Source organism: Rhinatrema bivittatum, chromosome 1 (assembly GCF_901001135.1).
Source record: "Rhinatrema bivittatum chromosome 1, aRhiBiv1.1, whole genome shotgun sequence".
Lineage (NCBI taxonomy): Eukaryota > Metazoa > Chordata > Amphibia > Gymnophiona > Rhinatrematidae > Rhinatrema > Rhinatrema bivittatum.
In genome coordinates, this window is record NC_042615.1 from 151,110,930 (window position 1) to 151,125,179 (window position 14,250).

The 14,250-nt window shown below is 48.2% G+C and overlaps 1 protein-coding gene across 5 annotated transcripts in view; it reads left to right on the forward strand.

Moving 5' to 3' along the window:
- Positions 1-14,250, forward strand: part of GUF1 (GUF1 homolog, GTPase) — a 179,109-nt gene that overhangs the window by 99,092 nt on the left and 65,767 nt on the right. For all 5 annotated transcript variants that reach the window (XM_029588451.1, XM_029588481.1, XM_029588460.1 and 2 more), the window contains one exon: positions 10,548-10,671. In XM_029588451.1, coding sequence (XP_029444311.1) covers positions 10,548-10,671 — 124 coding nt within the window. The remainder of the gene's footprint in view (positions 1-10,547; positions 10,672-14,250) is intronic.

A 14,250-nucleotide genomic window follows, 5' to 3' on the forward strand; every position in this document is an offset into this window, starting at 1 on the left:
TCCTAACTTCCAGGTGGCTAGAGCAGGAAGGAAATAAAACTGCAGGAGTAGAACGTTGCTAAGAGAAATTAATTTGCCAAGAAAAATCTAAACTTCCGTCCACAGTGGTCTTGTTACTCAGCGTCATTCTCACCAATAAACAAGGAGATGTATGTAACATTTCATGATGTGTCTTTTATATGTATCTGCTAGTAGCGCTCTGCAGATAAGTAGTAGTAATCGAGTTGCCCTTGTTTGATATTACAGGCACTAACCAATGGCAGGGAAGCTTTCAAAATGTTCGATGATATCAGTGTGTCTTGAAATTTAAAAGACTAAACTGGACTGGCCTATTTTTCTACAGGAAAGAAAAAAAAACCCTAGAATTTGAAGAGTTGGGGACGTTGGGGGGAAAATGGAGAGTAGAACACATGAAAATTGTGAGGCAGGGGGCTCTATCTATAGCCGAAGTTTGAATTAAATAGGATGAACAAATCTAAAGTTATTGGAAGGGGGGTATTGGGGACAGAGGGATATTTGTTTCCTAGTAGGACACAAAGCTAAAAAAAACAGTTCTAGTGGTAATATCTCTCTCAAACAGGCCGATACTGTTAACCCGTATTTGGACGCACATTTTCGACACGCTAGCTTTACACATTATTCAGTAAGGGGTAATAGCTCGTCGAAAACGCGTGTCCAACCCCCCGAGACTAATAGCGCCCGCAACATGCAAATGCATGTTGATGGCCCTATTAATCATTCCCGCGCGATACAGTAAGTAAAATGTGCAGCCAAGCCGCACATTTTACTTTAAGAAATTAGCGCCTACCCAAAGGTAGGCGTTAATTTCTGCCGGCGCTGGGGAAGTGCACAGAAAAGCAGGAGGTCTCAAAAGTTAACAAAAGTTAAAAATTAAAAAAAAAAAAATTAAAATCAGCCCTCAGGTTGAAAACCGGACGCTCAATTTTGCCGGCGTACGGTTTCCGAACCCGTGGCTGTCAGCTGGCTCGAGAACCGGCGCCGGCAAAATTGAGCGTTGGCTGTCAAACCCGCTGACAGCCGCCGCTCCTGTCCAAAAAGAGGCGCTAGGGACGCGCTAGTGTCCCGAGCGCCTCTTTTTACCGCGGGCCCTAATTTAAATATTTTGTTTTACTGTATCGCGTGCACAGGACACTGACCTGTGCGCACGCCGGGAGAGCGGGCGCTCGCCTGCTCTCCCACAAACTTTACTGTATTGGCCTGAAAGTGTTTAACTCGGATATGTGTTACATTTTGTTCCAGGGTCTTCTCAAGTGCTTGATTGAATTAATATTTACCATATTCCCTGTTTTTCTCATTCTCCATGCTCTATGAACATTAAGTTGGAAAGCTTCTCCTAAATATGTGCTAGTGAAAATAAAATGTTACTTTTTATGTTGTATCAGTCTTAATGCATCCGTTACATCTTTCAAGTAAAACTTCTGTTTGTTGTCCTGACAAATGCTGTATGCTGCAGGGAAGGCCTACAGCCCTGATAATCATCGTTCTTGTACATACTCAGATAATTCCAGACCAGTGGGTTATGCATCCCTACCAGCAGATGGAATCAGAGACAAAACTTTGAACACTGTTACATAAGAGAGAGTGCCACCTGCAGTCCCTCAGTATCTCTCTGACTCCAGCAGATGGTAGAGATGCTAACTTGCAGTCTAAGATTTAGATAAAAAAATAAAACAAAAAAGATTAGTTGAGCTAGTGTAGTGTGTTGCTCCTTGAGGTGTTAGGCATTGTCGCAGGCCATCCCTCAAGTGGAGCTGGGCGTCCGGGGGGTTGGTTACCCCTGACTGCATTTCACCCGTGTGCCTGCCGGTGAGCTTGATATCCAGAGGCTTCTGGTTCCCTTGGCCTCCAAAGCAGTTTCCCCATGCCTCTGGCCCTACTCTTCAGCAAGGTTTGGTAAAGTTGAGTGTTAGGACAACAAGGTTTTTTTGGTGTTTTTTCTATCGCTTCAGGTAAGCCTCCGGAGTCAGCCGGGGCGGTGGGGACTGTATCCTGAAGCCTGGTGCAGGGCAGAGCAGAGGCTGTGAGGAGGTCGGCAGCCTGGAGCTCCGGGTGGGCCTGACAGCTTTTGTGCTTCTCGGCTGAGTGGGGGAGGTTTCCTTGCCGCCCCCTCCCCGGGGTTCGTCCTTTCAGGCCTTCCCGCGGTGCGGGAGTCACGGTTGGGGCCGGAAGCAGCGCGTTGTAGGAGCTTTGGTTTGCTTGCTGGTGACTGTTGAGGCTTCTTGTGCGGCAAGCACCAGGAGACCGGCTGGGGTTGCGTTCGGCCGGACTTTCGATTCCCTCCGCGGACGCGGGGTTTTCAGATCTGCAGGGGATGGATTCACTCTCCCCCCCCCCCCCCCCCCGTCCCCGATGGAGCTAGGGTGCACAGCTGGAGATGATCAGCAGCATGGGTCCCCACAGGGGGCAGGGGAGGTGCAGCTGGACTTCTCCCCTGAGTTTGTTCTTCTCCTGTATCAGGCTTTTTTGGCCAATTAGAGGGCGAGAGTCAAGAGGAATGCAGAGCGACCTGGAGACCCTGTGGACGGAGGTCCCAAGCGGGCTTCTCAGGGTCCGCCTGAGCTCCTTCGGCAGCTGGGGCTTCTTCAGTCTGGAGGCACAGATGCAGCGGTGATTGACCAGCAGGGGACTCATCTCACCCTCTGGGGACAGATATGCGCCCTATCCCCCCCCCCCCCACCTGGGAGACCCCATCATGGACGACCCGACCCTAGATGAGTTCCCAATTCTGGATGGGGATGTCCCTCGAGTGGTACGGTTGTTCAAGCTCGAGGAACTACGCCCCTTGATTCTCCAAATGCTGGAGGAATTAGGGGTTAAGGTCTCCCTGGAGGAATCCGATAGTGAGGGGGTTCAATCCCAGTCCTCGATGGTCTTCGAGGATCGATGACGGCTTTTCCACTGCCCAAGAAGATCAAGAAGATAATGACCTGGGAGTGGGATTCCAGTTTGAAGGTGGGCAGAGCAATTTCCAAGCTTTATCCCATGAATCTGGAAACGGACCTCCTGAAGGGTACCACGAGTGGACGCAATTGTTTTGGCAGTCACTAAGAAGAAGACAATTCCGGTGGTTGGAGCAGCAGTGCTGAAGGACATGCAGGACCGCAAAATGGAGATTCAGTGGAAGCTGTTGTTTGAGGTTGCTGCGGTATGTGCCAGCATGATGCAAAGGGCCTGTCTGTGTTGGGTCCAGAAGGTCTCAGAGGTGGCATCTGGCGACCTTTTGCCCTTGCAAGCAGCCCGCCTGGAGGCAGGGGTAGTGTATTTTACCGATGCTCTGTATGACTTGGTGCGGACTTCAGCACGTGCCATGGTTCCTTTGTCACGGCCCACAGGCTTTTGTGGTTGCAGAACTGGTTGGAGGCTTGTCTTCCAAGGTGCATCTTTGTAATCTCCCCTTTAAGGGAAAGCTCCTCTTTGGGGAGGATTTGGACCAGTTGGTGAAGAGGTTGGGGAGACTAAAGGAAATCGGTTGCCGGAGGATAGGAAACATAATAGGAAGGTGTTCCCTTTCCGAGCTCGTTTTCGGGATTCTCGGACGTTTTGGTCCGGTAAACTGGTTCTGCCACCCGGTTCCAAGCAGGGCTTTGGTCGACAGCAGTCCTTTTGTGGAGGCCAGTGGATTTCAAGAGACAGCACCGGCCAGGACTCAGGCGGTAGTAAACTTGTGCAATATTGGCAGGGGCCCCCACTCCCCTGGAGAAGCAGTAGGTAGCAGATTATCCAAATTCTATGAGGAATGTGCTGCGGCAGTCAAAAAAGCAAACAGAAGTTTGGGAATTATTAGAAAGGGAATGGTGAATAAAACGGAAAATGTCATAATGCCTCTGTATCGCTCCATGGTGAGACCGCACCTTGAATATTGTGTACAATTCTGGTCGCCGCATCTCAAAAAAGATATAATTGTGATGGTGAAGGTACAGAGAAGGGCTACCAAAATAAGGGGAATGGAACAGCTCCCCTATGAAGAAAGACTAAAGAGTCTTTTCAGCTTGGAGAAGAGACGGCTGAGGGGGGATATGATAGAGATGTTTAAAATCATGAGAGGTCTAGAACGGGTAGATGTGAATCAGTTATTTACTCTTTCGGATAGTAGAAAGACTAGGGGGCACTCCATGAAGTTAGCATGGGGCACATTTAAAACTAATCTGAGAAAGTTCTTTTTTACTCAACACACAATTAAACTCTGGAATTTGTTGCCAGAAGATGTGGTTAGTGCAGTTAATATAGCTGTGTTTAAAAAAGGATTGGATAAGTTCTTGGAGGAGAAGTCCATTACCTGCTATTAAGTTCACTTAGAGAATAGCCACTGCCATTAGCAATGGTAACATGGAATAGACTTAGTTTTTGGGTACTTGCCAGGTTCTTATGGCCTGGATTGGCCACTGTTGGAAACAGGATGCTGGGCTTGATGAACCCTTGGTCTGACCCAGTATGGCATTTTCTTATGTGCTTATGACTGTTGAGTCTAGGAGGTGGTCAAATATGGTTATACTCTAGATTTCTTGTATCCGGTTCGGGACGCCTTTGTGGAGTCACATCTGGTTTCACACGACAGGAGAGAGGCCATGTGGGGGCGACCCTTCAGAGGCTTCTTGACTTAAATGCAGAACAGGGTCAGGGTTGGGACTCTGTGTACTTCGTGGTCCCCAAAAAGGAAGACTCCTTTTGACTTATCCTCAACCTGCAGAAGGTGAACTGGCGTTGTGGGTACCCAAGTTTAGTATGGAAACGCTACGCACTGTAGTTGCAGCGGAGCACAAGGGGGAGTTTCTAATGTCAGTGGATCTGACGGAGGCCTATTTGCACATCCCGATCCAGCAGGACCATCAAAGATTCCTAAGGTTCAAGGTGCTGGGATGACATATTCAGTTTTGTGCTTTCCTTTTTGGGTTGGCTACGGCACCTTGCACATTCACCAAGGTAATGGTAGTGGAGGCAGCGACTCTGTGCAAAGAAGGGATCTTGGTACATCTGTATTTGGATGATTGGCTCATCTGAGCCAAGTCTCACGAGGAATGCGAGTGGTCTTTCCAGAGGATAATAGGCACGTTTAGGTTTCTCTGTTGGGTCATCAACCTGCAGAAGAGTTAGCTGGTGCCAATGCAATGCCTGGTGCACCTAGGAGCACAGAACCAACAGTCTGGGATTATCTCCAAGTCCTGGGCTCCATGGCATCCACTTTGGAGTTGGTTCCCTGGGCATTTGCGCACATGAGACCATTACAGCGTGCACTGTTGTCCATGTGGCATCCTATTTCGGAGCAGTTCCATATTCCCTTGCCTCTGCTTCAAGAGCTCAGACACAATCTCTCTTGGTGGCTGTCACATCACAGTTTACTGAGTGGTGTGGATCTGGATCCCCCGGATTGGGTGGTGGTCTCGACGATGCCAGCCTGTCCGGGTGGGGAGCAGTATGTCAGGACAGGATGGCTCAGGGTCAATGGCAAGTGGCGGAGAATCGTGGTCCATAAATATTCTCGAAACCAGGGCGGTTCACCAGGCCCTTCAGGTGTTCCTACCCTTAGTCAGAGGTCGGATGCTGCGTGTGCTGTCTGACAATGCAACCACAGTGGCGTACATCAACAGGCAGGGGGGAACGAGGAGCCCAGCGGTGGCGCTGGAAGCGAGGCAGTTGTTTGCTTGGGCCGAGCTTCATCTGGGGGGGCTCGCCACGTCTCATTTCATTTCATTTATTAAAATTTATTAATCGCCTGTCACAAAATAGGTCTAGGCGATTTACAATAAAACGTACATAAAATAATCTGAAAACCTAAAGTACAGCAAACAGTCATACCGTTATCGACAAAAATAAATAACAAGCACAAAACAGAATACATTTACCAGAGGAAGTTCATATTGTTTCACCAATAATAATTATCCATCTTCAGTTTAAAGCACTCCATAAGCATGTTGAAGAAGAAAGTTTTTTAATTGACGCCTACATTTTTTTACATTATTTTGTGTGCGTAACTCATATGGAAGGGAATTCCATGAGGCAGGAACAGCTACAGAAAAAGATGTTTCACAAGTTGAGGAAAGATGCGCAAGATGAACAGAGGGTATGTCAAGTAGACTGAGTTGTGAAGATCTCAACCCACGAGTAGGTTTATAAATTCTTAGTAAAGCGTTGGTCCAAGGAGTGGACTCAGGACTAAGAAATTTGAAAACTGTCATAGCAATCTTATACCGCTCAGAGATAGATAACCACTTTAGATTAGAAAGAATTGATGTTATATGCTCAAATTGCTTAATGTTAGAGACAAGTCTAGCAGCTGAATTAATTAGGAACTGCAAAGGTTGTAGAGTAGATTTAGGTAAGCCTAATAACAATCTGTTTCAATAATCAACGTGGAAAGATGATAGCTCGCACAACAGTATGGAGATCCGAATCAAAGAGCAAATGACGTAAACCTGATATTAAACAATGTTTATAAAATCCAGTTTTGATGATTGCCTTTATTTGAGGTTTAAATAATAACGTGGCATCGAGCAGACCGCCAAGACTCTTAATAGGTTTATTAAGTGAAAAGGAACAATTATCAAGTGTAAAGGTATCTTTTTTAGATCAGAATGAGGTTAATGCATCAATAAGAACTGGTTTTTTTTGTGTTAAGTGAAAGTTTATTCTGATGTAGCCATTGTTTTATTGTAGATAAGCATATTTGAAGGTGATCAATTGTACTTTGCCAGGGGGTTTGAATTTTAATGTAAAACTGTATATGTCGCAGGCATAGACAACATGCAGGCGAACTTTCTCAGCAGACAGCAGTTGGACCCAGGAGAATGGGAGTTGTCTGCTGAAGCGTGGAACCACATTTGCACCAGGTGCCCCCCACCCCCCCCCCCCCCCCCAGCTGATCTGATGGCGACTCGTGCCAGTTCAAAGACGGAAAGATTCTTCAGTTTACGAAAGTAAAGCGAATCGGTGGGGCTCGATGCCCTGGTGTGTCCATGGCCCAAACAAATTCTTCTTTTTGTCTTTCCTCTGTGGCCTCTGATCGGACGCGTTCTAAGGCGGATAGAGGCGCATCATGGTATGGTAGTACTAGTGGCACCGGAGTGGCCCAGACGTTCCTGGTTCATGGACCTGGTGCAGCTGGCGGAGGACGGTCCTCTTCGGCTGGCCCATCTGCCACGTCTTCTTCGGCAGATGGGCCCATATTCTCGGATCGGAAGGATCACTTCTGTCTTGCGGTTTGGCTTTTGCCTGAAAGGATATTCGGAGCTGGTCATTTCCACTCTTTTTCAGGCTAGGAGACCCACTATGTCGATGGCGTATGTCAGGGTTTGGAAACTGTTTGAAGGGTGGTGTCTGCAGAGGAAACTGAACCTCATGACGGTAGAGGTGTCGCAGATCTTGGACTTCCTGCAGCAAGGCTTAGCTAAGGGCGTGGCTTTTAATTCATTTCGAGTGCAGGTGGCGGCCTTAGATGCTCTTAGAAACTCATCTCAGTCATGGAACCTGGCAGCCCATCCAGATATCATCCGATTTCTTAAATGCGTGAAACATTTGCGGCCGCCAGTGCATAAAGTGTGCCCGGAATGGAACTTAAATTTGGTTCTCCGCGCGCTCTGTGGGGCTCCGTTTCAGCTGTTGAGGAGAGCGTCCTTGAAGGATTTGACGCTGAAGACGGTGTTCCTAGTGGCCATTTGTTCGGCACGAAGGGTTTCAGAGCTGCAGGCTCTTTCTTATAGGGACCCTTTCCTGAGAATTTATGGGGACAAGGTGTCTTTGAGAACAGTGCCTTCCTTTGTGCCCAAGGTGGTTTCTTCCTTTCATGTCAATCAGACTGTGGTGCTTCCAGGGTTTCCGGATTAGTCACAGGAGTCTCCCCAGCTCAGGGAGCTGCATTTGTTGGATGTGCGGTGCATCCTTTTACACTATTTGGAAGCTTCCAATGACTTTCAGCGGTCAGACCATCTCTTTGTCTTATTTTCCGGGGCCAAGAGGGGGGGACAAAGCGTCGAAAGCTTCCATTTCCAGATGGATTAGAGAAGCCATCTGTGCCACATACATTTCTAAAGAGAGACAGACTCCTGTGGGATTTTAAGGGCTCACTCCACAAGGGCGCAGGCGGCCTCCTGGACGGAGTGTCAGCTTCTCTCTCAGGAGATTTGTCGAGTGGCTGTCTGGTCTTCTCTGCACTAGATTTTACCATTTGGATATGAGGGCGCAGGTTGAGGCATCCTTTGGTGAGAGTGGTTCTGCATGTGAGTCTTTTGGAGGCCCGCCCAGTGTAGGGTGGCTTGGGTACATCCCACTGGTCTGGAATGATCTGAGTAAGTACAGGAAATGAAAATTGGTTCTTACCTGCTAATTTTCGTTCCTATAATACAGCAGATCATTCCAGAAGCCACCCAGTTCTGACTCCGAAAGACTGGCTGTTGGCTGGTGAGCTGTTAGAGTCTGCAGAAACATTTGGCTTTATAGCTTTGTTCAAAGCAGGGCCGGTGGTTTCCGGAACGTTTCGTTGGTTAAGGGCAACCTGGACTTCTGGTTTGTTGGGAGGGGTCAGGTCTCCCCTTAGTTGAAGTTTAGTTTTTGAGGCTTGGGTACAGGCCAATACTGAGGGACTGCAGGTGGCACTCTCTCTTATTTATTTTTATTTTATTTTAAAAGTTTTTATATATCGCAAAATGGTCAGGGTCTGACCGTCTAGGCGGTTTACAATAAAAACATACATAATTAAAACAGACATTCATTCATGCATATTCAATGCAATATAAAATTAACACCTTAACAAATTCATTTCTAACATTAAGAACTATATAGCATAGTAGATTTTGTCGTGTGAATCGGATTATTGTATGAACAATTTTAGTCAGTTTAACTGATACTGTAGGCAGCCATAAACAGATATGTTTTCAAATGTTATTTAAATTCTCCTGTATTTTGTATTAATCTGATGTCTTCTGGAATAGGATTCCAGAGACGAGGACCTGCAACTGAGAAAACCCGTTCCCGTGTCATGTCCAGTCTTGCCTTCTTTATCGATGGAACTTCTAAAATACATTTATCCATGGAACGTAGTTGTCTTGATGGTTTATATATCCTGAGTAAAGAGCAGAGGCATTCAGAGTTAGTTGTAGATTATGTATTATTGTGAGGATTTTATAGGAAAATACGGTAAGATATGTTGCAGTGTCCAAAGTTTTGTCTCTAATTCCATCTGATGGTAGGGATGCATAACCCACTGGTCTGGAATGATCTGCTGTATTAAAGGAACGAAAATTAGCAGGTAAGAACCAATTTTCCTGTAACTGGGCAACTGCTTATATATTTCCAGAGTCCCCTCTTCCTCCCCCTGCTTTATTTTCATTTGAATTCACTTTGAGTTGCAGATACAATGTGCTTTTACAAACTCTAATATTAAAAGGCGAGAACACTGGAATGTGACTTTGTGGTCCCTTAGAGGCACACATTCCATACCACTGATGGACACAGAGAGCTAAAGATTTAGGGTACAATTGCCAGTGATAAGATGGAGAGGAATAGTCATGGTCAGGGTAACGAAGAGTGAGTTGAACTTAAGTGGTAAGGTCAGAGTTTTCGGACACTGTGTGGCATCCTGAAGGAATTGTGTGATTCATGAGACCATTTATTGAAATTGCTGAGAAACTATCATTAATGAATCCCATAGATCAAAATGCAGTGGTTTTAAATATGTATTTCCTCTGTAGAACATTCACACTAAATTACAAGAAATAGACACATCCCCCATCAAGATGTATGGTATTCCTGACTGGCTTCTTTTGCTGCTTTTATTATACACCAACATAAGAATTATCCAGAGATATCCTATGCAGGGTTGTCTTTAGCCAGTTGTGAACAGTGTGACTGCACTAGGCCCCATGACGGTCAAACCACTGATTCCTTCATGGACCCATCAGTTGGGGAATAAGAAGTGTAGCAGAGATGGCTTCTACACAGACACGAGCTGTTCCAGGAGCTCGGCCCCTTTTTCCTCTGAGCTGGTGATCAAGGGCAGCAGCTGCAGGAGTTAGGAGGAAGCACTGTTGAGCTGCTACTGCTGCTGCTTCCTTGCCTCATCTAGCCGATTGGCTCTTCTAAGTAAAATCAGCCAGTCAGCTGCAGAAGCTTATTAATATTCCTCCTGGCTCCTGTCTGTAATGGGTGGGTAAGGGGAGGTGAGGGATGATGGAGCAGAGCATTTGGAGAGAGGGGAGAGGAGAGGGTGAAAGCAAGCAGGGAGGTGAGAGAGCAGATTAAAGAACAAGGGTGGAGAAAGAGATGAGGACAGAGGCGTCTGAACAAGGATGTGGGTGGTGAAAGATGACCAGTACAACTGTACTTTAGAACAGTAAGCAACCAGTATCAGTTTGGCCTTTTTCTTAATGATATTTGTGATGAGTGCAACCACGATAAATGAGCATTCAAACAATGTTATTCTAATAAAATACAGTGCAGTTTACCATTATATCTGCAATTAGTTTTCAGTCTTGTGCACTTGGTGAAAGGCTGCATAATTCGTTCATCTTCTGACCTTCATTGCTGTATTTGGACAGGAATGTATCCAGTGGATCAGTCAGACTACAACAACCTGAAAAGTGCTATAGAAAAATTAACTTTGAATGATTCCAGTGTCACAGTGCATCGGGACAGCAGTGCAGCTTTTGGAGCTGGCTGGAGGTGAGGCTCATACCTGTTTTAAAGGGGAAATACCATTGACACAGGCTTTATATATATATTGTGGTTTCCACTTGGGTGGATGCTGTATATAACAGTTTTTATTTTTGTTCTGCTGGATGTTTTTTTAAAACAATGCTTTGAGACCAATATTCTCAAAGCCATTTACCTGGATAACGCAAGTAATCCGACTAAATGGCAATTCCCTGTACGTACCCGGATCAGTCCAGGACAGCTGGGTTTTGCCTCCCCACCAGCAGATGGAGACAGAAGAAGACTTTGCGGACTCTGTCCTATACCCCTGAGGTGCCACCTAGTGTCTGCCAGTATTCTTCTGTCTCCAGCAGATGGTGGAGGTGCAAAGCCTAGTGTCTCTCGGTGGTGCTAAGTTAGGGATTGGTTCTTTAGCTTAGTGCTGCTGTTGTTCTTCAGGTTAGGGATCTTGGTAGGGTTCCTTCTATTTTCAAAAAAAAAAAAGGCAGTGCAGCATCTAGCCTCCCAGGGGGTTGTCAGGTCCTGGTGGGACCATCCCCCCTGGTATTAGAGGCTGCAGAGCAGAGGGTTGGGGACCCTACTTCTGCCGTGGTTCGGGGTGATGCCGGGGGTCTCGGCCACTCATCCTCGTCCAGCCTGCCCTTTTCTTCAGTTTAAGGTAAAGATTTCAATTTTTTAAAATTCGTTTTTAAAACTTGCCTGGAGTTAGGGCCTCCGCCGACCTGGTGTTCGCGCCGTTTTTTGCCACTTTTTTGCCGTTTTTTCGCCGTTTTTTCATCCCGGGAAATCGCGCCGAACGCCGCGGTTCTTTTTTCGGATACGCAAATAATCGAGCCCGGGGATTTGCCGCGTGGTGCGGCCTACTTACCGAGAAATCGCGCCGAACTCCACAGTTCTTTTTTTGGGTACTCAACAAATCGAGCCCGGGGCTATGCCACGTGGTGCAGCCTGCTCTGCCTGTGGCAGTGCGCGCGCGCGGATTTCCCGCGCTGGGGTCTGCACGGCCTGTCTCTCCGGGGGGGAAGGCTCCTCCCGGGATTTACTTGGAAAGGAGCCTGGGCAAGGCTCCAGATCGCGTCGGGAGCCCAGGAGGCCTGATTTTAGGGAAAAAGACCCGGCTCCACCAGCTCCATTCCAGCTCAATGCTGGTTCGGAGGCTCTGTTAGCAACCTTCCGGGACCAGGAAAAGACAGCGCTGGATGCACTGGCTGATGGGTCTTCTCCTCCTCCGCTCTCCCCGAGGCCGGCTGCTCCTGGTGGGGGCATGGGGCCGATAGCTCCAACCGGGGGTTCCTCAGATGAGGATCTGGAGTCGGATGGTGGTTCTTCCTCGTTCTCCTCACAGTTTGTGGATATGATGCGCAAGTTCTTCAAGGCTCGCAGATCTGGACGGAGGTCGCGCTCCAGATTGCCCCGGGAGTCTTCTTCACGGAAACGGTCCAGGCAGTTGGAGGGGGTGGCTGCCCCCAAGCCGAAGCGTCCTCTCCGTTCTCGGGAAAAGCTGACGGAGTCTTCTCAATTGGACTCATTGGACGACAATCCAGCGCCCCCGTTACCGGCTGGCGACGGACAGGAAGAGGATCCTGAGCTTTGTCCTCAGCCGGCCAAGCCGGGGACGGTCCAGGCGACTGACGGCGATGATCCCAAGGTGGTGCGCCTGTTTCGAAGAGATGAGCTAGGGCCGCTGATACAGGTCATTTTAGAGGAGCTCGCTATTGAAGTCCCCCCTGAGGATTCCAGGGTTGGATCTATGGACCCAGTCATGGTGGGTCTCCGAGGTCCGGCTCGTTCCTTTCCCTTTCACTGGTCGGTCACGGACTTATTGTATAAGGAATGGGACAATCTGGAGCTAGGTTTAAAGGTCGGCCGAGTGATGGAAAAATTGTACCCGGTCCCGGAGGACGCGTTGGAGCTCCTCAGGCTTCCCAAGATTGATTCCGCAGTTGCCGCGGTTACCAAAAGGACCACTATTCCGGTAACAGGGGGTACAGCCTTGAAAGACCTGCAGGGTCGTAAACTGGAGCTGCAACTTAAGAGAATTTTTGAGGTGTCGGCCCTTGGGGTCAGGGCGGCTATGTGTATCAGCTTCGCCCAAAGGGCTTGTCTCCGATGGGTTCAGGATTGACAGGCTGAGTCCGACCTGTCTGGTGCAGCAGCAGAGCGAGCTAGTCGGCTGGAAGCTGCGGTTGCGTACGGCGCTGACGCCCTGTATGATCTCCTGAGGACGTCTGCCCGGACGATGGTCTCAGCGGTTTCGGCCCGCAGGCTCCTATGGCTCAGGCACTGGGCAGCGGATACCTCTTCAAAAGCGCAGCTGAGTTCCTTACCATTTAAGGGGAAGCTCCTCTTCGGGCAACAGTTGGACGATCTGATTAAGTCTCTGGGTGAGAACAAGGTTCACCGGTTGCCGGAGGATAGATTCCGGTCTAAGAGTGCCTTTCCTCAGCGGAATCGTTCTCGGGGGAATCGTCGCTGCCGGTCCTTTCGTCAGAACGCGCCCCGACAGTCTTCTTGGAATCAGTCCTTTCGGGGCCGTCGCCCAGCCAGAAATGGTGCCCCCCAGGCCCATGGGGGCTCCAAGACTACACAATGAAGTGCGGCCGGCCCACCCTTCCGTTCCAAAGATCGAGGGACGGTTGTCTCTTTTCCGGGAGGCGTGGGTCCAACTGACGTCCGATCAATGGGTCCTAGACATAATAGAGCACGGCTACGCCTTAGATTTTGCACGGCCAGTCAGGGACCATTACATAGTGTCCCCTTGCGTGTACAGCCAGAAGCGCGTGGCGGTGCAGGTCACCCTGCAACGCCTGCAAGATCTAGGGGCCATAGTTCCGGTGCCTGCGGGGCAGCTGCGGTGTGGGCGCTACTCCATTTACTTGGTGGTTCCAAAAAGTGTTCTTTGAGTTGGACTTTTGCTGTCCCACTCTGTTTCAGAAAGCTTGGGTACATCCCAGGAGATTGGACTGATATGTGTACCTAAAGGGAAAGAAAAATTGGTTCTTACCTGCTGTTTCATTTCTGTAGTACCACAGATCAGTCCAGTTGACATGGAAAGAATTGGAGAGTCCGCTCGATTCGTTAGTTTTCTGATATTGTTAAGGTTGGAAAGGTTCTTTTCCATTATAAGGTTCCACTCCCTACTGCTTGTTCAGGGGGACTTGATGATTTTTTTTTTTTTTGTAGTTATGCTTATTGGTATCTTGGCTTAGGTACAGGTCAATACTGAAGGACTGCAGGTAGCACACCAGGTTATATGGCAGTGTCAGCAAAACTTTCTCTGTTTCCATCTGCTGAAAGGGAGGCAAAATCCAGGAGTCTGGACTGATCTGTGGAACTACAGGAATGAAAATTAGCAGGTAAGAACCAATTTTCCTCTCTGTGTAGTAATTCGATGAGCCTTCCTGAAAATTGAGACTGTGCTGATGTGTTTTGCTTTTGGACTTGGCCTTAGAAGCGGTCCTATACTTTTTCAATTTATGTCTGTGTATGTGTACCCCAGACTGTAAAAGTCAGGGCCCATGTTGGTGGACATTTGAATCCAATTCCTCTCCCCCGCTACCTCTCCCAATCGCCATCAAAATGGAGAGC